The 22,651-nt window shown below is 48.2% G+C and overlaps 1 protein-coding gene and 1 long non-coding RNA gene across 2 annotated transcripts in view; one reads left to right on the forward strand and one right to left on the reverse strand.

Annotated features, from left to right (window-relative positions):
• LOC138437632 (uncharacterized) overlaps positions 1–62 on the reverse strand; it is a 76,859-nt gene extending 76,797 nt beyond the window's left edge. Inside the window, exon 1 of the long non-coding RNA XR_011256048.1 lies at positions 5–62. This is a non-coding gene — a long non-coding RNA (uncharacterized lncRNA). The remainder of the gene's footprint in view (positions 1–4) is intronic.
• A 24-nt stretch (positions 63–86) lies between these two features.
• ABTB3 (ankyrin repeat and BTB domain containing 3) overlaps positions 87–22,651 on the forward strand; it is a 323,604-nt gene continuing 301,039 nt past the window's right edge. The window contains exon 1 of the mRNA XM_069585255.1: positions 87–1,880. Within this exon, the coding sequence (XP_069441356.1) occupies positions 734–1,880 (1,147 nt within the window). The 5' untranslated portion in view covers positions 87–733. The remainder of the gene's footprint in view (positions 1,881–22,651) is intronic.

Raw genomic sequence — 22,651 nt, forward strand, 5'->3', positions numbered from 1 at the left:
CCACCTCTAGTTCTCAGGCCGCAGCTCACCACTTCCTGCAGCCTCGGTCCCAGGTCGGGGGCGTGTTTGAGGGGCGGGGCTGCGAGGAGCTGAGGAAAATATTTATTTATTTATTTAAAGATAATTAGCATCCTCCAATCCCATTGGCTCTCCGCCGGCCCTGCTTTACATACTCCCGCCCCGCTAGCTGCCCAGGGCTTGCGGGGTTCGGCAGGGTTTGCAGCCGCCGCGGTCGCTGCTGCTCTTCAGTGCCGGGCGGGCGAACACGGAGTGAACCCCGGCCCGGGAACCGGGAACCGGGGAGCCGAGAGCCAAGAGCCAGCTGCCGGCGGAGCTGCTGCCGCGGCGGCATCTGAGTAAATTTCCGTCCTACGAACACCGAGGCCGGCGTCCAGCGGCTTCTGCGCCCAGCCCGGCCCAGTAGGGAGTGGATCAGACACTTTTTATTTTGGAAGAAAGGGGCGAGTCCGGCGTGAGCTTCTCCCCCGGCCTGGCTCGCTCCTTAGCGCGCCCCAGATCCGGCCTGGGCTCTGGAAGATGACTCCCTGGTGTGCCCTGTGGATTCCAGCGGCGACGGCTCGGGGAGGCATCCGAAAGTAGTCACACTTGGTAGCGGCGGCTGGTGGAAAAGTGAGCCGAGGCGGCGCTGACTCGGCTCTTCCCGCGCCCCGGCGCCCGCTGCTCCTCGCTGCTCCTTCCCCTCGGCTCCCCGGCGGCATGAAGTGGCGCAGCGATGGCCAGGAGAGGTAAGAAGCCGGTGGTGCGGACGCTGGAGGATCTAACACTGGACTCGGGTTATGGTGGCGCGGCGGACTCAGTGCGCTCCTCCAACTTGTCCCTGTGCTGTTCCGACTCGCACCCGGCGTCCCCGTATGGCGGGAGCTGCTGGCCGCCTCTAACTGACTCCATGCACAGCCGGCACAACAGCTTTGACACTGTCAACACTGCCCTGGTGGAAGACTCCGAGGGGCTGGACTGTGCCGGCCAGCACTGCTCGCGGCTGCTGCCGGACCTCGACGAGGTCCCCTGGACCCTCCAGGAGCTGGAGGCGTTGCTCCTGCGCTCACGGGATCCCCGGGCAGGCCCGGTGGCCCCCGGCGGCCTGCCTAAAGACGCATTGGCCAAGCTGTCGACGCTGGTGAGCCGGGCGCTGGTACGCATCGCCAAGGAGGCACAGCGCCTGAGCCTGCGCTTCGCTAAGTGCACCAAGTATGAGATCCAGAGCGCCATGGAGATCGTGCTGTCCTGGGGCCTGGCGGCGCACTGCACGGCGGCCGCGCTGGCCGCCCTGTCCCTCTACAACATGAGCAGTGCCGGTGGCGACCGCCTGGGCCGCGGCAAATCGGCGCGCTGCGGCCTCACCTTCTCTGTGGGCCGCGTGTACCGCTGGATGGTGGACAGCCGCGTGGCGCTACGCATCCACGAGCACGCAGCCATCTACCTGACGGCCTGCATGGAGAGCCTATTCCGGGACATCTACGCGCGGGTCGTGGCCTCCGGGCTGCCCAGGAGCTGCAGCGGCCCAGGCCCGGGCTCCAGCTCCGGCCCAGGCCAAGGCTCGGGCCCCGGAGCAGCCCCCGCGGGGGATAAGGAGCGGGAGGTCCCCGGAGGGGGAGCGGCGAGCGGCGGCGCCTGCAGCGCAGCCAGCAGCGCCAGTGGGGGCAGCAGCTGTTGCGCCCCGCCGACCGTCGCTGCTGCTGCCGCCGCCCCAGCCCCACAGGCAGCCGCCGCCAACCACCACCACCACCACCACCACCACGCGCTCCACGAGGCGCCCAAGTTCACCGTGGAGACGCTGGAGTACACAGTCAACAACGACTCCGAGATCTGGGGGCTGCTGCAGCCCTACCAGCACCTCATCTGCGGGAAGAACGCCAGTGGTAAGTGGCCGCGCGGGTGCCGCCCTCTCCCATCCAACGCGGCCAATTCTCCTCGTAAGTTGGCCCTTCGGTCCCCTCCCGCGTCCTTCCGGCCGCCCGCTGCTATCTTAAACCTCTGAGGGGACCGCCGATCTGAAGACAGCCAGAAACCCCACCTAGTGCCTCCTGCTTTCGGGATGCGCGGCGCGTACTCTACGCGGCTGGTACGGTCCCAAGCTAGAGAGCTTGCGGTTCCGCCCGCGATTCCGGGTGGAGCTGCGGCTGCCCCCTGCAGGCTATAGGAAGAATACAGCGCCACTCTGGGGGGGCGATCATTTGCGGCTAGTATATATTTCTGCCAGAGCCCTGTGGGGTTTTTGTTTTTTGTTTTTGACCTTAAAGATGACAAATACGCGGGCGAAGGAGTTTGGCTCCCTGGAACTCGGGAGGAGACGCTTTCCTCCCTCCGCAGCCCGATTCCGCTTGCTTCCCGGCGCCCTCGAGACGCCGTCGGTGAGCTGGTGAAGGAGAGGCCCCGTAGCTGTAAAGGCAGACTGAGAGCTCACTCGGCCTAGAAATAGTTGGGGAAAGGTGTACGTGGTGAGAGGGTGGAACGGGCAATTTTTCTGGGGCAGTTTTTGAGGCCAGAGCTCACAGCTGGTGGGCGCTGCGCAATGGACGACCCCCCTGATGGAGACCTCCCAGCTCTTGCCGCCGTGGGCTGTCTGGGAGCTGCGGCTGTCACACTTGGCTTAAGGGATCCCGTCAGGATGGGAGTGGGGCGGAGTTCCGGGGAGACTGCCAGTTTAAGAGGTGGTTTCCAGCAGGTTCTGTCATTCCTTTCCGCACCCCCTATTTTGAAGGCCGGAGCTGGGTGGGTTTGAACCTGCAGTTCTGGTGGCGGAGGGGGTGGGGCCGGGGCGTTTGTTTTCGAGAGCTCGAGCTGGCGGTCCTGCCTGTCTGCGAAAGCCGGAGCTAGACACTTCAAAGCTTCAATTTTCCACAGGAAATGGTAGAAGTGTAACTGGAGACTCCAAAAGCGAAATAAAACTTTGTTACATATTCGGCGGTTTGGCTGGAGGCTGCGTGGTTGGTGCTGAAATGCAGTCTTTCTGGGCAGATTTCATTCATGTTGCTGCCTGTCCTTTTCCCCGGGCCTAAGCAGAGATGCAGCGGGCGCGGCCCGGCCTCTGGGGGTGCCAAGTGTGTGCATGGGAGTGTGTGCGTATTTGTGAGAGTCTGTGTGCGCGCGTTCGCGCGTGTTTCTGTGGGTGTGCCCAGAAGCAAGCAGCTCCAGCAGAAGCCCTTTGGAAACAGAATCTCCAGTTGTCAGTCCCCTCATCTGGCTTTGGTCATCGTTGGGGGAGGGGAAGGAAGAAGCAAAAAGTGTGTGTGTGTGCGCGCGCGCCCGCGTGTGTGTGCCCGCGCGCGCTCATGAGTGGTGGGGCCAGGTTGGCAACTCCCCGATGCTCATCAAGACTCCTCCCGCATCTTCGCCAAAGCCCTCCCCCCTCTGCTGCCTGTCGGAGAGCGAAACCTCTAAAGGGAGGGTACCTGTAAGTCTTCCCATGCAGGTCCACCCATACCTGTGAAATCCTGATGAGATGGAAACACCTGGGAGAAGGCATTGGTCTTTGTGTGCGTTTCTTCTGGAGGAGAATAAGGATTCACCTGTAAAACCCAGGAGTTTTGGACTGGATAATTTCTGTTTGAAACCCTGCCCCCCACAAAAAGTTCCTGCCTGCTTGAGCCCCCCGCCCCCGTTCTTACCTCCCCGCCCCCCAACCCTTACCTGCTGTTCCGACTGGAATCTCCTCCCGCTCCTGTTTCCTTTGGGAAGAAAAGCATTCCCCTTTGACTTCAGTTTGGCTTCCCTGGTGGTTCAGACATAAAGAATCTGCCTGCAGCGCAGGAGACCTGGGTTGGATCCCTAGGTAGGGAAGATCCCCTGGAGAAGGGAATGGCTGGCTACCCATTCCAGTATTCTTGCCTGGAGCATTCCATGGACAGAGGAGCCTGCCGGGCTTCAGTGGACTACAGTCCACGGATCACAAAGAGTGGGACAGAACTGAGCCATCTGCACTTTCACTTCATTTGGGAATCTGGGTACCCTGCTTCGCCTCTGAGTTGGCCATTCTGTTGAAGCTGTGACTGTGGGTCATAACTCACTTTGCTTCTCTGGGCCTCAGTCTCCCCTTCTATATAATGAAGGCCTCCATCTGTAATACACTCCCAAGTCCTCTTGTAGCTCTGTCTGTTTGTGTTAGCAGCCTCTATATTTTTTCAAGTTGGTTTTACTTTTATGATCTTTAGTATCTTTTAAAGACAGTGTTTGTGTTTATCCTTTTTGGAGTAAGTATAATTTGAGGAAGGAGGAGACCACAGAGCTGGTTTGGGGCAGGGTGAGTGTGTGGTGGTTGAGGTTTGCTGCCATTGCAGCAATTCCACACCACAGAGCTTAACTCATAGGTCTCAGGGCCCCTTCACCATCTTATAATATGAGATACACTGTGATTTCACTGTGATCGCTTCACTTCTTTTCCTTGGGCTTGTTAAAAATGGAAGGAAGCAGTAAGAAATGAGCAATTAATTTTTTAGGTACCTGAAACATACATTAAACATCAAATCTGTTTCTTCAAATATTTTGCATGACATTTTTTCTGATCTGCAAGTCTTATTAAGGAGCCCATGCCGTACATAATCTTTCTCCCCCTTTAACTCAGTAGCATCACTTATTCATTTCTGAATTCATTTGTTCGTCAATATTTATTGGGCAGTTATTAAATCTAGGTGCTGAGCAAGTAGCGGTACAAGCTAATAACAGCTAACGTGCATTCAATAGCACTCTGTATATTGACCCATTTAACCCTCAGCATTCGTTTGGAAAGGTACTGCTATTATCCCCATTATACAGAGGAGGAAATTGAGGCACAGGAAACATAAATGTCTTGCGCTTTAGTGACAGATGAGTTCCCTGCCTTCAGTCCATCCTTGCTGCCCTTAATTACACAGTTGGACTGAGGCCCTTCTTAGCCTGACAATCTTTCTATCTTAATTTATACACCTTTTGTTCCTATCAAACTGTACAGGGCAGAACTGGATTTAAGCTCCTAGTACACAGCTTCTTAGATGCCTGTTGAGTTGAGCAAGCTATTGTATAATATTGTACAGTGATATCCAGAAACTAACTGTGGAATTCTGAATTCCTTGAATCATCTTTTCAAGGCTTTCTACCTTGGTTGCCCCTTCTTACTGCCATCTCTGTACCTGTCTCCTTTCTAATTTTTTGCACCTATGACCTGAAGAATCAGGAAATGGATCACATGGGACTTAACTCAGAAAATAAAAGATAATTAGCTCTCAGTGAGGGCTTGCTGTCTCTCAAGAATCACACGCGTGAGCTTAGGGTGTGAACTCTGTGGTGACTGTTTTACTCTTCAAAGCTAGTTTTTTTTTTTTTTTTTCATTGACTCTCAGCTGTTAAGAGTATCTGGGGAAACAGATAAGACAACTCAGGGAGGGTTGCATTTCAGTAGGGGGTTTAAAATTTGGCTTGATTGATTTTGCTAAAGCTCAATAAAGGACAGACAGAAATGCTTCACCACACCATTTTCTGTGCAGTCATTTACCTTAAACCCCATCGGAGCTGGCCAGTTCCCACTCATCCCTGAAGACTTGGTTCAAAAACTGTCTTTCTGGAATCTCTGTGAGGCCTTCCTTGATGCAACCCTTTTTTCTTCCCCAAACCTAGGCCTTCCACAGCCCTTTCCCCATCCTGTGAGAATCTTGACCCTGACTTTGCTCTAAGTGACTCCCCATCGCACTGTGGCACTAACAGTTGAGACTGTATCTTTGTCATCTTTGTATCTTTCTCCATATCACTCAGCACAGCACCTAACCCTCAGTAAATCCTGGGTACTATTTGTTGAATGATTATAACTAGCCCATTGCATCTTTGAGATATAAAATTTACCCATCAGTTCAGTTCAGTTCAGTTCAGTCGCTCAGTCGTGTCCGACTCTTTGCGACCCCATGAATTGCAGCACGCCAGGCCTCCCTGTCCATCACCAACTCCCGGAGTTCACTCGTAAAAGCCTGTGAAATCAGGTATCATGGATTTGAATTTCAAGGCTTACATTTTTCTAGCTGTGTGTTTTTATGTATCATACCTAGTCACTCTGAGCCCAGTTTCCTCAGCTGTAAAGTAGAGGTAATAATTATGAGGATTAAATGAAATTATTTGTATGAATATTACTGTCTGGTGCATGACATATTTTAGGGGCCAAAATGGTGATGGTAGTCATATAATTCAGGCATAATGGTATCTGTTATCTTTGTCTTATCCATGTGTTCAATGTGGATGGAACCAACTGGGTGCAGAATTTTAACTGAATCTTCCTTCCTGATATTCAAAGCATCAAATAAGTCAGTGCACCCACCTCAGAGATTAACAGCATGCACATAGCCTCATTGCAAAGGTCACAAATAGATTGCTTGATCAAAGGAAAGTAGCTCATTTTATTGACTGTATTTCTTAAAAAAAAAAAAAAGCATCATTAGTGAAGGGGCACCAGGGAGCTTTCTGGGTGATAGAAATGTGCTTCTGTTGATAGGGGTGTGGGTTCAGAAGTATGTGCCTTTGTCAGAATGCATTGCATTGTAAACTTAAGATATGTGTGTTTCACTGTATTGCAAATTACACTTCAGTAAAAAAAGAAGACATAAAAAGAGCCATAGGCATCCTTGGATGGAATTTTGTTTTAAATGCAGAAAGAATTTGAAGAGAAGATTGCAAGAGGCAGTGTGGTGTGATGAAAGGGAGAAGGGCTTTACACTTAGAAAGATCTAGCCTCAGATTTCAGCTCTGCCACTCTTTAGCAGGTGACTTAATTTTGCTGAATTTGTTTTTCTCATCTGCAGAGTGAGGATTGCAAAACCGAAAAAGACATGAAAAAGGAAGAAAACCCAAACCTACCACATTAAAAGATTAAAATAAATAGATCAGATGTGTGAAAGCAACTGCTACATAGTAGGCACTCGATAATAGTGGCTTCCTTAAAAAACAGACTGTTCAGACTGGTGATAATAATAATCAGGGGATTTTGGATAGTCTCGTTCACTTCTGGGACCCCCAATCACTCTACAAACATTAATTGACATGAGCCCTGCCTCACCAGCCCTGGTCTGGTGGCTAAGTTGGTGTGCAGGTCTTTTGCTTTTCTGTGGCTCCATAGATCAAATGCCTACTCAGCTGTTTTCCTGGCCCACCCATCATCCCCCAGATCCACCCCTCCCACCCATCTTCCCTCAGATCCCCCGAGCTGGTTGAGTTATTCCATAGCACAGGGTTGCTGTGCTGGACGAAACCATAAGAAACCCAGCTTTTTGCAAAGAACTGCAAAAGCCATTTCAGCAGCCAGCCGTGTCAGTGTCTATGCTCACAGAGCACGTTTTTAATTAACTAACTCAATGTAAATTAAAACTTGAAATTTGGGTCAGTGGAGGGTTGCTTGGTTTTCTATTCAGATTTACCAGTTCAGTGCTGGAGTATTTGTAAGTAGGGCGTTTCCAGAAACGCACCATAAAAATAACAACAAAATAGAACAATAGAGGACCAACCTGGAGATCTGGGTTAAGGGATGGAGTGGCTAATGGCCTTTGAATAGTTAAAAAAGGCCTCTAATTCTGGATCTGTTGTTATTTGTGACCTTGAGCCAGACACCAAACTTACCTGTAAAATGGATCTATCATTTACTGAGAAGTAAATATAAAATAGTAATTGACTTGGGAGTCAGACATACCAATGTTTCCCTATTTGTAAAGCGGGTTTTGCAATAGTAACAGCTACACTTGTGCAGTGCTTATTATATGCCAAGCACTGTTTGAAGAGTGCTATATATTATAATTGTTATAGTTACATTAGCTGTTATAAAAGACAACCTCCAAATCTTAGGAGCTTAACACAATAGAAGGTCATTTCTTTCTTTCTTTAAAAAATTTATTTATTTTAATTGAAGGCCAATTACTTTACAGTATTGTAGTGGTTTTTGCCATACATTGACATGAATCAGCCATGGGTTTACATGTGTTCCCCATCCTGAACCCCCCTCCCACCTCCCTCCCCATCTCATCCCTCTGGGTCATCCCAGTACACCAGCCCTGAGCACCATCTCATGCATTGAACCTGGACTGGTGATCTGTTTCACATATGATAATATACATGTTTCAATACTATTCTCTCAGATCATCCCACTCTTGCCTTCCCCCACAGAGTCCAAAAGACTGTTCTATACATCTGTGTCTCTTTTGCTGTCTCGCATACAGGGTTATCATTACCATCTTTCTAAATTCCATATATATGTGTTAGTATACTGTATTGGTGGTTTTCTTTCTGACTTACTTCACTCTGTATAATAGGCTCCAGTTTCATCACCTCATTAGAACTGACTCAAATGTATTCTTTTTAATGGCTGACTAGTCATTTCTTACTCACTAAAGACTGATTGGGAGAGGAGTGTGGTGGGAGTGAACTGGAGTGTCATTTGAATACCAAGATTGATGGAGAGAGTGGTTTCTTTACCTTCAACCTGTGGCCTTTAGGGCTTTCCTTGGACATTTATCCAGCCCGTAGGTAGAGGAAGGAGAGCGTGGGGCATCTTAAGAATGGTGTTATGGGCTAAGCCTGAAAGGAGCCTTCATCATCATGTTTGTATATCACTGGCCAGGTATGTCACGGGCCCTCTGGCCACCAGATATCTGTGTTTCCTTCTTTTCAGACACAAAACATGGTTCCCTTTCTCTAAGGGAGGATCCTCATGTTCTATCCAGTCACTACTTTCAACTTGATGTTCTGGATCTTTGGGTGAATTCCTGTCCTATCCATGGAGATGAATGTGGCTTCTCATGGTTCAGGGACCCAGGATCCAAAAGAAACCCATTATCTTCCCCTCTGTGCCTGTATGCCATATCAGTCGATAACCCATTAGGAAAAGGCAGCAGTGGGAGATACACAGAAGTCACTGGCCCCTAGTAGTTATGAAATCTGCCAAGCAGACCATGGGTGAGGTTTCCTTGCTTAAGCCCCGCTTCTGCTCTCTGAGAGCAATTTCCCAGTTAATTGTTCTTCACACTTGTGGCTCTGCCCTGTAGGAGGAATATCATTCCTGATGCTTCTTGGCCACCCTTGAAGTGGGTCTTAGGGAATATGACCTCTTTGAGGCTCTAAATCTAGTAATCTAGTTTTTGCCATGAACTTTAAGGGGCCCAAGGATTGTTTTGGGCTTCCCAGGTGGCATTAGTGGTAAAGAACCCATCTCTCATTGCAGGAGAATAAGAGTTGCAAATTTGATCCCTGGGTGGGGAAGATCCCCTGGAGGAGGGCCTGGCAACCTGCTCCAGTGTTCTTGCCTAGAGAATCCCATGGACAGAGGGGCCTGGTGGGCTATATAGAGTCCATGGGATTGCAAAGAGTCAGACATGACTGAAGCAACTTTGCATAACACAAGGATTGTTTTAATGCTTTAACAGTAAAAGATTTTTAAAATCCAGGCTCATAGATTTTGCCAATGCATTTCCCTCAACAGCACAGTAGGATTTTCATCTATGACATCTAGCTTACCAGCAGCCAGTTATTTCCTAGACCTAATTCTCCAGCTTAGATTATTTCTTCCTTCACCTCAAGCCTCTATTTCTCCCTCAACTTAATGAGGCCATCAGGCTTAGGTGGGAACCTTATACACTCTATCTGACATTTTTTTCACTAGGTTCAGTTCAGTTCAGTCGCTCAGTCATGTCAGACTTTTTGTGACCCCATGGACTGCACCATGGCAGGCCTCCCAGTCTCCATCACCAACTACCAGAGTTTACTCAAACTCACGTCCGTTGAGTCGGTGATGCCATCCAACCATCTTATCCTCTGTCGTCCCCTTCTTTTCCTGCCTTCAACCTTTCCCAGAATCAGGGTCTTTTCAAATAAGTCTGTTCTTCACATCAGGTGGCCAAAGTATTGGAGTTTCAGCTTCAGCATCAGTCCTTCCAACGAATATTCAGGACTGATTTCCTTTAGGATGGACTGGTTGGATCTCCTTACAGTCCAAGAGACTCTCAAGCGTCTTCTCCAACACCACAGTTCAAAAGCATCAATTCTTCAGCACTCAGCTTTCTTTATAGTCCAACTCTCACATCCATACATGACTACTGGAAAAACCATAGCTTTGACTAGATGGACCTTTGTTGGCAAGGTAATGTCTCTGCTTTTTAATATGCTGTCTAGGTTGGTCATAACTTTTCTTCCAAGGAGCAAGCATCTTTTAATATCATGGCTATAGTCATCATCTGCAGTGATTTTGGAGCCCCCCAAAATAAAGTCTGCCACTGTTTCCACTGTTTCTCCATCTATTTGCCATGAAATGATGGGTCTGGATGTCATCATCTTAGTTTTCTGAATGTTGAGCTTTAAGCCAACTTTTTCACTCCCTTCTTTCACTCTCATCAAGAGGCTCTTTAGTTCTTCTTCACTTTCTGCCATAAGGGGATGTCATTTGCATATCTGAGATTATTGATATTTCTCCCAGCAATCTTGAGTCCAGCTTGTGCTTCATCCAGCCCGGCGTTTCTCATGATGTACTCTGCATATAAGTTAAATAAGCAGGGTGACAATATACAACCTTGACATACTCCTTTCCCGATTTGGAGCCAGTCTGTTGTTCCATGTACAGTTCTAACTGATGCTTCACTTAGACGTCTGCTCAATCTTTGTTCTTATTGTTCAGTATCTAGGAATAGCTGTCTTCTGCATGTCTCCACTACTCCTTCCCAATTTTACATGCAAACTGACTAGTTCGTGCCTGCGATCCTCTCTTCCCCTAATATCTTGCTAAACTTAGCCCAGAACAAGCAGCAAACTCTCTTACCATTATTTTTCAATCTTTTTTCCCTAGAGCTTATAGGCTCAGTAGGCATAAGTTCTGCCTTCTAAATTATCATAGCAACAGTTTAACTAAACATTTCACTGCTGCAAAACATGAGGCTCCAGTTTTCCAGCCTTGAACATCTTAACCCACCATCTGACTTCTAAGCCAATGCCACGTACATAAGTACCCTACTGCCAGTGTCAATTTCAGTTTCTTTATTAGTTAGGGTAACGCAAGCTGTTGCATCAGATAAATTCTAACATTTCAGCAACTGAACACAATCAAACTTGTTTTCTCATTCATGTTGAGTTCAGTTGAAGCTAGTGGAAGGAGATGCTCTGTTTCATGGAGTCTGATAGAGGGTCTGCCATCTAGAATATGTGACTCTCAGGAACTTCTGTGATTGGGGCAACGGTGAGGATGATGGGGAGGTTTTTATAGGATAGTCTTGGATGTGGGTATATTAATTCCTTCCACATTCCAAACACCAGAGTTTAGTCACATGGCCTCAACTAGATATCAGGGACTGGAAATTATGGTTTCCATCAGGGCAGCCACTCCTAGCCACAACTCTACACTATTAAAGGGGCATTAATTTTGGGTAGGCACTAAACATCTCTGCCATCATGTATTAACTGTTTTAATACTAGCCACAACTTTATGAAATATGTGCTATTATTATTATTCCCATTTTACAGATTAGGAAATTGAGGAACAGGAAATTTAAAGAATTTACCTAAGCTGACACAACTAGTAAGCATTTGTGTCAGATCTGAATGTGGGCAGTATGGCTCTGGACTACCTTATGAAATGTTGATGATGATCAAAGTAATATTAAAATAATGTGATGAGTGCAAAGTGTTTTCCCCAGCGTCTCATACTTGGTACATATTTAACAACTGTTACTCTTTATCGATTATTCTTGTTATTGGCATCATGTTCTGGAAGTGAGATGCTATGTGGATGAACAGTGAATTGATGTGAAGCTCTCAGGCACAGGTAATATATGAACCCCAATGAGTGGGTGCTCCAGGAAAATTGGACTATGGGCCTGTCTTCTCTGCTCTGCCACCCACTTCCTTTCATCCACGGGGGGATCTAACTGTTGCTGAGCTGAGTACTGTGCGAGGCCTTTCACACACATTAACTCATTTCATCTCCACACTGTTCTTGTGAAGTGGGTGTTTCTTATCCCCATTTTATTGGGGAGGAAACTGAGGCTTGGATGGGTTCAATGACTGGTCCGAGATGCCGTTGCTACTGAGGGGTAGAGTTAGAATTTGGGCTTCAGAGCCTGTTCTCTGAACAGCTGAGGCCCAGTGGTGAAGTCCAGTTCAAAGGAGCCTCTGAGAGGATCCCAGTGCAGCTGGAGGGGTGTGTGTGGCGAGGAGGCGGGGCTTGCGCTGGTGGTCATGGTTGATGATCATCCTTGCTATAATATGTGGTCACAGGTCTTTTTTTAGTCCCCACTGTCTTCCTTTTCCATGGCTGCCCTGTGAGTCACTGTTCATGACGATGCTATGCAGCCTCCTCAGCTGAGGCCCTGGAGTAGCGGGTGGCTTTGTGGCCTCCAGGGGACAGCCCTGTCCATACCCTGTTTAGCTGGGTAGGCTCAGTGCTAGAAGGAGCTTCAGTCTGCTTATTAGAACTGAGAACAGAAACCTGAAACTTGGTGGGAAATCTGTCCTCCCTGAGAATCACAGGCTGGGTTTTCCTAGAAAAGGATTGTTTCTGGGATCCTCTGAAATTAGGTGGACCCACTCTCTACTTCTGCCTGCAATGCAGGAGACCCAGGTTTAGTCCCAGGGCCAGGAAAATCCCTGGAGAAGGGAATGGCTACTCACTCCAGTATTCTCACATAGAGAATTCCATAGACAGAGCTTAGTGGGCTATAGTACATGCGGTTGCAAAGAGTCGGACACGACTGAGCAACTAACACACACACACACACACACACACACACACACACACACTCTACTACCTGTAAGCCAGGTAACTGTGGGCAAGCCAGGTAATCTTTCTAAGCATCAGTTTCCTCATCTGTTAAATGAGGATAATGGTAGTACTCCCCCTGTAGGGTCATTGGGAGGATGAATTAATTTATGTAAAATCCTCAGAATAATATTGAACACACAATAACTGAATACATCAATTTGTTAGCAATTATGATGATGATGATGAAGGGCTTAAGAAGTGCCAGCCTCCTTGCTTGAAGATCTGTTCCCTGTACCCTGCTTCTTCTGTTGAGTGAAAGGTTTTAAATAATTTTCCAGTAAGCAGACTTGTATGATTTGACACCTGGCTAGCTGTGTGATATTGGGCAAGTTACCTAACACCTCTGTAACTCAGTCTTCCCTTTTGTTAAATGAGAAAAACAATGAAATCTAATTCTTAGGGCTTTTAGGGGGTGGCTGGCATATAGAAATTGCTTAATAGATGTCAGCATTGTTGGATTTTATTATGTTCACTAAAATTTTTTTCTACAGGCACTGTGTTAGATGTTAAGCAACATGGTCTCTGGCCTCATGGAGACTGCAGAACTTAGCTGTCATCAAACAATCCTTTTCCTTAATTTTCCAGGGAAGAATACTGGAGTGGATTGCCATTTCCTTCTCCAGGGGATCTTCCCAACCAGAGATTGAACCTGCGTCTCCTGTGTTTCCTGCATTGGCATGTGGGTTCTTTAACAGCTGAGCCACCAGTGAAGCCCCCAAGCAATCATTCAGATGTAAATTTACAGCTGTGGCAGTGGGTACAAAGGAGAGATGCAGGGGACTGCAAGTGTCATTACTGAGGCTCTAGTCAGGAGTGAGGAAGTGAGGCCTGAGTGAGGTTGAAGCATGGCACATTTGGTTGAAAAGGTAGCAGAGTATTCCATGTATGCAGACAGAGTGTGCAAAGGGCCTGTGGTAAAAGGGAGTATGGCGAGAGGAGAACAGCCAGTGTGACTGGAACGGGAGAAGCAAGTGAGGGGGCTGGTTAGAGGTTGAAGTAAGCATCTTCCAGAGTAAGGAGTCTGTCTCTTTCCAGGGACACTGGAGAGCCTTTAGAAGCTTTTAAGGAGGTAGAGAGGGTTTCCCAGGTGGCTCAGACTGTAAAGAATCTGCCTGCAATGCAGGAGATCTGGGTTCAATCCCTGGGTCAGGAAGATCCCCTGGAGATGGGAATGGCTATCCACTCCAGTATTATTGCCTGGAAAACTCCATGGACAGAGGAGCCTGGCAGGCTACAGTCCATAGGGTCACAAAGATTCAGACACGACTGAGTGGCTAACACTTTCACTTTTCAAGGAGGGAGACACCTGTCATCAGATATGTGCTTTAAAAAGCAGCTTGGAGAGCAGACGGGAAGGGAAGGGTAAACATAGTAATGCCAGTGAGGTGTTGTCATCATCTGCATCTTACACAGGAAGAATCTGAGGCTACCAAGCACTCAGTAACTTTCTCAGAGTTGCTAAGACAAGAAATGGCAGAGCAGGGATTTGAACTTGAGCCTGAGGGACTTCACATTGCACCTGCCTCCTACCCATGCCATGCTTCATGCCAAGGGAGCTTCTGGTTCACCTCTCACATTTTACAGGTGGGAATACTGAGGCCCAGAGTGAGATGCTGATGCTGCCTTCCCCATGGTCACAAGGTTCCGTGGCAGAGCTGGACCGGTAACCCAGCTTTCTGGATTCTTAGCTCATCTCTCCTCCACTGTGATGCATTGTCTCCTCCAAACCAGATCACTCCTGGGAGGCAGAGTGGGGTGAGAGGCTGCCTTGTCAACAGACAGCAGTTTTGGAGGTTAATTTACAGCCTGGGTGTAACATTGTGGGTTTTATTCTACGTGCATCTCACAGCAGAAGGAACGCTAGTCTAGAAGCTTGCAGAGGTCTTGGTTAGCTTGTGGCTGGGCCAAGGGAAGCAATGACTGTGCAGTTCAGGTGTGCAGAAGGCAAGATCAAGCAAGTGGTTCCCCAGTGCATGAACATCTGAGAGCAAATCAGAGACGCAGCTCTACAGGGTAAGTGGAACCTGAGGAGGCTAAGGTTGCTTGGGTTCAGTGGGGGTTTGGGGTAGTGTATATCACTGTTTCTTCCTAATCCAGCTCACAGTGCCAGCCAGGGGGTCAGGATGCATGTCAGAAGCACGCACACACAGATCACCTCCTCTCTCTCTGAATATCTCTAAAATGTCAAATACTGGGGAGCATACATGAATACATGGTTTTCCCCTCCCTCGGCTTCCTCCCTCAGGCCCTTCGGCCTTTTCTTGGCTGACTTTGAGGATCAGGGCCTGGGTTCATGCTTGTGAGCAAAACTTCACATGGTTCCTGCCTTCGTGCAGCTTGAAGGCCTGAGGCAAGTTTAGTTTATTCACAAAAAATCACCCAGAAGTAAAACTGCACCCATGGCAGGAACTATTGGATTGGCCAAAAAGTTTGTTTGGGTTTTGCCATCTCAGCTTAGTAAAAACCCAAACAAACTTTTTGGCCAATGGAATACTTAAGAGAGGTTCACGTGACCCAAGGACAAAGCCTCCTCCTCAGATGTGAGATGAATGCAGCTGCCCCTCCCTCATGCTTCCAGGAGTGGTTGTGGCCAGCACAGGGCCACCAGACATTTGGAGCCTGGTGTGGGGTTGGGGTTAAGATGTGAAATTCTCTTCCGGTGCTGGAGTTTGCCATCAGGGAGGGTGGGGGTGACGAGTCAGGCATCCCCTCCACATGTTGGCATCTCTGAATTCTGTATCTTGTTCCTCTGTCTTTCGAAGCCTTCTCACCAACCCCTGCCACCCCAGTCTCTCCATCCTGCAGCTGCCATTCTGGGGGCCAGTTGATGAGTCTGTCACTGCTTCACATTTAGATCACTGGGGCAGGTTGGTGCAGGCGAGGGAGCAAAGGCTCAGTTCCAGGGGCCAGTGTGAGCCCCCCCCACACCTCTCTTTGTGCCCTGACTTCCTCCACACCCTCCCCACCTGCTTCCACTCCTGTTGCTGATTTGGTTGCTGCCCCAAGTTTGCCTTCCTCCCAGCACGGACTGTGGACTAAGGAACAGACCACGAGCAAGCTGGTGATCTCATGGCCTCTGATGGCTGTGTCATGTGGAACAGCTGGGGGCTGCTGGGAGCATGGGCGGGGGAGAGTGGGGTGAAGGAGGGGTGATGAGCCTTCCAGTGAGTGGGATGACCTCGGTTCAGGCCTTGCAGGGTGTGCCCATGCTATGTGACCTTTGACAGTCTGTGACCCCTCTGAGCCTCAGTTTCCTTGTATAAGAATAGGAAATCATGATGCTACCAGGTTCTGGTATTCATAGAAGGTTGCAAGTGTCAAAAGAGGCAACACTTTGGAAAACCATTACTAGCACTGCTGCTGCTGCTGCTAAGTCGCTTCAGTCGTGTCCGACTCTGTGCGACCCCATAGACAGCAGCCCACTAGGCTCCTCTGTCCCTGGGATTCTCCAGGCAAGAATACTGGAGTGGGTTGCCATTTCCTTCTCCAGTGCATGAAAGTAAAAAGTGAAAGGGAAGTCGCTCAGTCGTGCCCGACTCTTAGCAACCCCATGGACTGCAGCCCACCGGGCTCCTCCGTCCATGGGGCTAAGTAATGGTAAAAGTTAACATTGATTGTTTACCCCAGTATTAGAGCTGTTCAGAGAAACAGAACCAGAAGAGTATATACATACATATGGGTTTCCCAGGTGGTGCAGTGGTAAAGAATCCATCCGCTAATGCGGGAGACGTAAGGCGAGGGCATGATCCCTGGGTAGGGAAGATCCCCTGGAGTAGGAAATTGCAACCCACTCCAATATCCTTGACTGGAAAATTACATGGACAAGGGAGCCTGGAGGGCTACAGTCCATGGGGTCACACAGAGTTGGAGACGACTGAGCATACACACACACACACACACACACACACACACACACACACACGTGCACATACACATATATGAGGAGATTTGTTATAGGATTTGGCTTACACTGGTTATGGAAACCAAGAAATGCTACAGTTTACCATGTGTGAGTAGGAAAACCAGGGAACCAGGGGGCCACTCATGTAAGTACTAGAATCCAGAGACCTGAGAACCACGGTTTGCTGCCTCAAGCTTCCCAGTAGTCTGTGCAAAAAAAAAAAAAAAAAGTCATCATGAACAGATATACAATTCAGAGTGTGATGAATGAGGCAGAAATAAACGAGCTGCTGTAGCTGTTCCTGTGGCTCAGGCCGAAAAGAAATTTCTCAGCAGGAGAGTAGAAGCGGTTTTTAAGTGGTACTTAGTGACCTTGCATTTCAGCCCCTGGTTGTTAAGAAAGGACTAGGAGGGCCTCTTCTTGGTTTGGGTGTTTCTCTCCCCTGCTTGCTGTCTGCACCTCCTCTCTCATTACTTACAGAATGTCCAGGTATGATGATACACGTGTCACAGAAGGTTGGGAGTGGCAAGTGTATCAGTGTCCCTCTTGTATTTGGAAGGAGGGTCTTGGGGTTAGAAGCTGGCCTTGGAAGTTGATGTCTATGTCAGATGGTCCCTACAAATCAGATATGAGTTCATTTGAGGGAAAGTGTACAAAATGCTCCTCTGGAGGAAAAATAATCCCTAAACCTGTAAACGTGGTCCCTAGCATGGCGGGGTATGAGTCTGGGGAGACAGGAGAGAGCTGGGTGGGGCCTTGGCCTTGGAGGGACTGTTGCCAGTGTGCTTAAATCAGAGGCATCTGAGGGTTTAAGGACAGAAGAGAGTATGAGGTCCACTGTGAAACAAGCTGTGTGATCTCAGGCAAGTTATTTAACCTCTCTGAACTTGCTTTCTTATCTGAAAAATAACCCAGGAGAGTTTTGAGGCTCAAACGAATCATTGGATGTGAAAGTGATCTATAAGCTGCAAAGTAATCATTTGTTTTTCATTCATTTAATAAATGTTTATTGAGAGCCTATTATGGAGGAGGCATGGCTCTGGGCACATAACATACATCAGTGTTCAAACAGACAAAAATTCTCGCCTTCATAGAACTTGCATTCTAGTGGAAGGAGACCCTAAACAATAAGCATAATAAACATAAGACCCTAAACAATAAACATACTTCTAGGACTGCAAGGAGATCCAACCAGTCCATTCTGAAGGAGATCAAGCCTGGGATTTCTTTGGAAGGAATGATGCTGAAGCTGAAACTCCAGCACTTTGGCCACCTCATGCGAAGAGTTGACTCATTGGAAAAGACTCTGATGCTGGGAGGGATTGAGGGCAGGAGGAGAAGGGGACGACAGAGGACGAGATGGCTGCATGGCATCACTGACTCGATGGACGTGAGTCTGAGTGAACTCTGGAAGTTGGTGATGGACAGGGAGGCCTGGTGTGCTGCGATTCACGGGGTGGCAAAGAGTTGGACACGACTGAATGACTGAACTGAACTGAACTGAACATAAACATGTTAGAAATTGATACCTGCCCACTCCAGTGTTCTTGCCTGGAGAATCCCAGGGACAGGGGAGCCTGGTGGGCTGTCGTCTATGGGGTCACACAGAGTTGGACACGCCTGAAGTGACTTAGCAGCAGCAGCAGCAGCATGGAAAAAATAAATTAGAGCAAGGGGGATCTGGAGGGCTGGAGATGGTGAGTCATAATTATAAATAGTGTGGTCAGGGTTGTCTCACTGACCATGTGATGCTGGTGCAGAGAAAGGTGAAGGAGGTGAGGAGAGTGTTCCAGGCAGAGGGAATAGCCAGTGCAAAGGCCCTGAGGAAGGAAGAGCAAAGAAGCCGTTGTAGTGGAGAGAAGTGAGTGAGCCAGGGATAGGACAGAGAAGCAGAGTCCTGAGGAGCCAGGCTAAGTAGGCCCTTATGGGCTACCATAGACTTTGGCTTTTGTTTTTAGTGAACTGGAAAGTTTTTGGTGAACTGGAAAGTTCACTGTAGGATGCTGAGTCAGGATTTGAAGATCTGACTGAAGATTAAAAAAGAAACATGTTGGCTGTTGGTTGAGAATGGATACTAGAGAAGCGCGAGGAAAGGCCGGGAGACTAGTGTGCAGAGGTTCTTACAGTAATGCAGGCAGGAGGTGATGGTGGCCTGGGCCAGGGTGGCGGCAGTGGAGGTGCTTGGATTTGGGCCATAATGGAAAGGAGGAGTCAGCAAGATGTCATCGCCGCATTGGGTACAGAGTGTGGGAGAATGAAAGAACAAGGGTGCCGCCAGGGCGGGGGTGGCGAAAGGAGAACCTTCCTACACTGTTGGTGGGAATGTAAATTGGTGCAGCCACTGTGGAAAACAGTGTGGAAGTTCCTTTAGAAATAGTTACTGTATGATCCAGCAGTCCCACCCCTGGGTATATATTCAGAAGCGATGAAAACACAAATTCAAAAAGAAACATGCACCCCAATGTTCAAATGGCAGTATTTATAGTAGCCAAGACATGGAAGCATCCTAAGTCTCCATCAACAGATGAATGGGTAAAGATGTGGTGTACACATGCAGTGGGATGTTGCTGATTCAAAAGAATGAAATAATGCCATTTTCAGCAACATGGATGGGCCTAGAGACTCATACTAAGTGAAGCAAGTCAAATAGAGAAAGACAAGTATCATATGACATCACTTATATGTGAAATCTGAGAAACAGTACAAATGAACTACCTACAAACATAAACAGCCACGGAAAACAAAGGATGTGTGGGTGTGGTGGATAAATTGGGGAGTGGGGGTGGGAAGGGTGCCTCCAGGGTTTAGTCTGAATAACGGGAAGGATGGAGTTGCCATATTACTGGGAGGGGAAGATTTGGAAAGAGCAGGTTTGAGACAGTGGAAAGATCAGGAATCCAGATGGGGCTCTGCCAAGTTTGAGATGCCTTTCAGACATCCAGTTGGAGATGTCAGGTGTTCATTGGACAGTCATGGCTAGTGTTCAGGAGAGAGGAAGGTTTGGAGATACAAACTTGGGAGTTGGGAGGATGTGAGTAGTTTTTAACGCCATGGGACAGGACCAGGTCACCTAAGGAGAGAATGTAGAAGAGACCAGAGCACCAAGGACTGAGCCTTTCCTTGGTCTGAGCAGAAGAGGAAAGACCAGCAAAGGAGATGGAGAAGGAGCAGCCTGTAAGAAGGAGAGCTAGAAATATGCTGAAAGTCAACAGAAGAAAATATCTAGGAGGAGAAAGTGATCAGCTGTGTCATGAGAGGTGGTTCCCACCATTGTATCCTGGGCTGTGGGGGTATTTCTACCTGGTACCCCTGGGCCCAGTGAACAAGCAGCATCAATGTGCTTAATGGGAACCACACTAACCATAGTGAACCAGAAGGATGTTTGGGATGTTTTCTCAAGAGGATGAAGGCAAAATGGCCTCAGTATGTCATAAACAGAGGTTGTGTGTGCCTGTGTGTGTGTGCATGCTCAGTCGTGTCCAACTCTTTGTGATCCCCTAGATTGTAACACTCTTGCCTGGAAAATCCCATGGACGGAGGAGCCTGGTGGGCTGCAGTCCATGGGGTCGCTAAGAGTCAGACATGACTGAGCGACTTCACTTTCTCTTTTCACTTTCATGCATTGGAGAAGGAAATGGCAACCCACTCCAGTGTTCTTGCCTGGAGAATCCCAGGGACGGGGGAGCCTGGTGGGCTGCCGTCTATGGGGTTGCACACAGTTGGACACGACTGAAGCGACTTAGCAGCAGCAACAGATTGTAGCAGGAGAAGGAAATGGCAACCCATTCCAGTGTTCTTGCCTGGAAAATCCCAGGGTCGGGGGAGCCTGGTGGGCTGCCGTCTATGGGGTCGCACAGAGTTGGACATGACTGAAATGACTTAGCAGTAGCAGCAGCAGACTGTAGTACACCAGGCTTCTCTGTCCATGGAATTTTCCAGACAAAACTACAGGAGCAGGTTGCCGTTACTTACTCCAGAGGGTCTTCCTCACCCAGGGATCCAACCTGAGGGAATTAGGCCAAATCAGGGACTTTAGTCTAGGTTCTTATGAATCTTGACCTTTTTTTTTAAGTCTTAGAGTCCTATAGAGGGCCTTATAGACCCTGTAGGGGTCACATGGGGAGGCTTCCCATCCCCTACCCCTACACTTCCTCAGAGTTGCTACGCATTCATCTGTTTTTATATTGGACTTTTGCATAAAATGCATTTGAAAAAGGGAGTGTGTTGCTAGAGCAAGTTTGAAAAGCACTGGCCTGAAGGATTAGCAAATCCCTCCTGCTCTGACATCCCAGGAGGCTCAAGCTACCCAGAGAGCAGGGATCACACAATGTGTTTTGACTTTGGGCGTGGAGACAAGTCAGCAGAGTGTGTCCTGCTGAGGCTCAGAGAAGCACTGAGCCAGGTGGAGTGGGGAGCAGGGAGAAAGTCAAGTGCTGCGCTTGGAACCCTGTAGAGCTCCAGGACCCAAGAGAATCGGGAAAGAGAAAAGGGGAACAAATACTGGAAAGACGCAGAGCTGGTAGAATGCAGGGTCCAATAGCCAGATACTTCAGTGTTAGACATGACTTTTCTTTCTATAGCCTCCTCTTTTGCAATTCTGCTCACTGCCTGATGCAAGGCTCTTTTTTTGTCCTCCTCCACTGCCTCATCCTCACCTCCCAGGTGGCATTTCTGATACAAGGGAGCAGAGGTAGAACTCTGCTAACAAAGCTACCTCTGAACCTAAAATAATCCTGTCCAGCCAGACACTTGCCAGCATTCCATGCCAAAGTGCTTGCTTTCATTTGTCGAAGTCGGCGCATTCACCCGTGGTCTTCAAAGGTCTGAGGTTCAAACTGGCTTGCCTCTGTATTAAAGAAATATGCATTTTTTCCCCTAAGGAGTTTTGTGGCTAAATCAATTTTACATAAACAGAAAGAATCAGTCTTGAATTCCTAAATCCCAATGTAGAAGACAGTGACTTTGGGATATTGTGACTTAGGGGTTGTTAAGTTATTTACTCACCAAAAATCTAATCTAGTTGATGCTATGGAGGGCAGTCAACATGGTATGGGCTTCCCGAGTGGTTCAGTGGCAAATAATCTGCCTACCAATGCAGGAGACGCCAGAGAAGTGGTTTTGATACCTGGGATCAGGAAGATGCCCTGGAGTAGGAAATGGAAACCCACTCCAGTATTCTTGCCTGGAAAATCTCAAGGACAGAGGAGCCTGGTGAATTACAGTCCATGGGGTCACAAAGAGTCATACACAACTGAGTGGCTGAGCACACATGCAACATGGTATGTCATGTCATGTAACCACGGAGACCAGAAGTCTAGGTCCATCCCAGTGCCATCCTCTCCTGGCTGTGCCAACTGAGCAAGGTCTTCTTGCTCAGTTTTTTCCCCGTAAGAGTGCCCACCTCATAGGAGTATTTTGGGGATAAAATAAAATGACATGACATTTATATGCACTTAGTTTGGGACAGTGGGTGCTCGATGCATGTCAGCTGTTATTATTGGTATTATCATTCTCTAGTCATCTGAAACCTCTATTATTATAGCACTTATCAGACTTTTATATATATATATATATATATATATATTTGTCTTGCTGCAGCAGGTCTTAGTTGCTGCATGTGGGATTTAGTTCCCTGACCAGGGATGGAATCAGGCCCTCTACATTGGGAGTACAGAGTCTTAGCCACTGGACCACCAGGAAAGTCCCAAGTTATACGGAATAATTTCCTCACCTATTAATCTTTATAGATCAGACTCTATCTTCTTCATCTTTGTGTCTCTGGTACTGCACCTGGCACATTGTAGGCTCTTAAGTATATTTGTTCAATGGATGAAGGAGGTCATAGAATGTAGGCTCCATGAAAGCAAGTGCATTTGTGTGATTGTTCACCACCATCACCCAACACATAGTGGGCAGCTAATCAATATTTGTGGTCTGTAAAATGAACCACAGATCCATGGAACTGCACTAACAGGCAAGCCAGG

Source organism: Ovis canadensis, chromosome 3 (genome assembly GCF_042477335.2).
Source record: "Ovis canadensis isolate MfBH-ARS-UI-01 breed Bighorn chromosome 3, ARS-UI_OviCan_v2, whole genome shotgun sequence".
Classification (NCBI taxonomy): domain Eukaryota; kingdom Metazoa; phylum Chordata; class Mammalia; order Artiodactyla; family Bovidae; genus Ovis; species Ovis canadensis.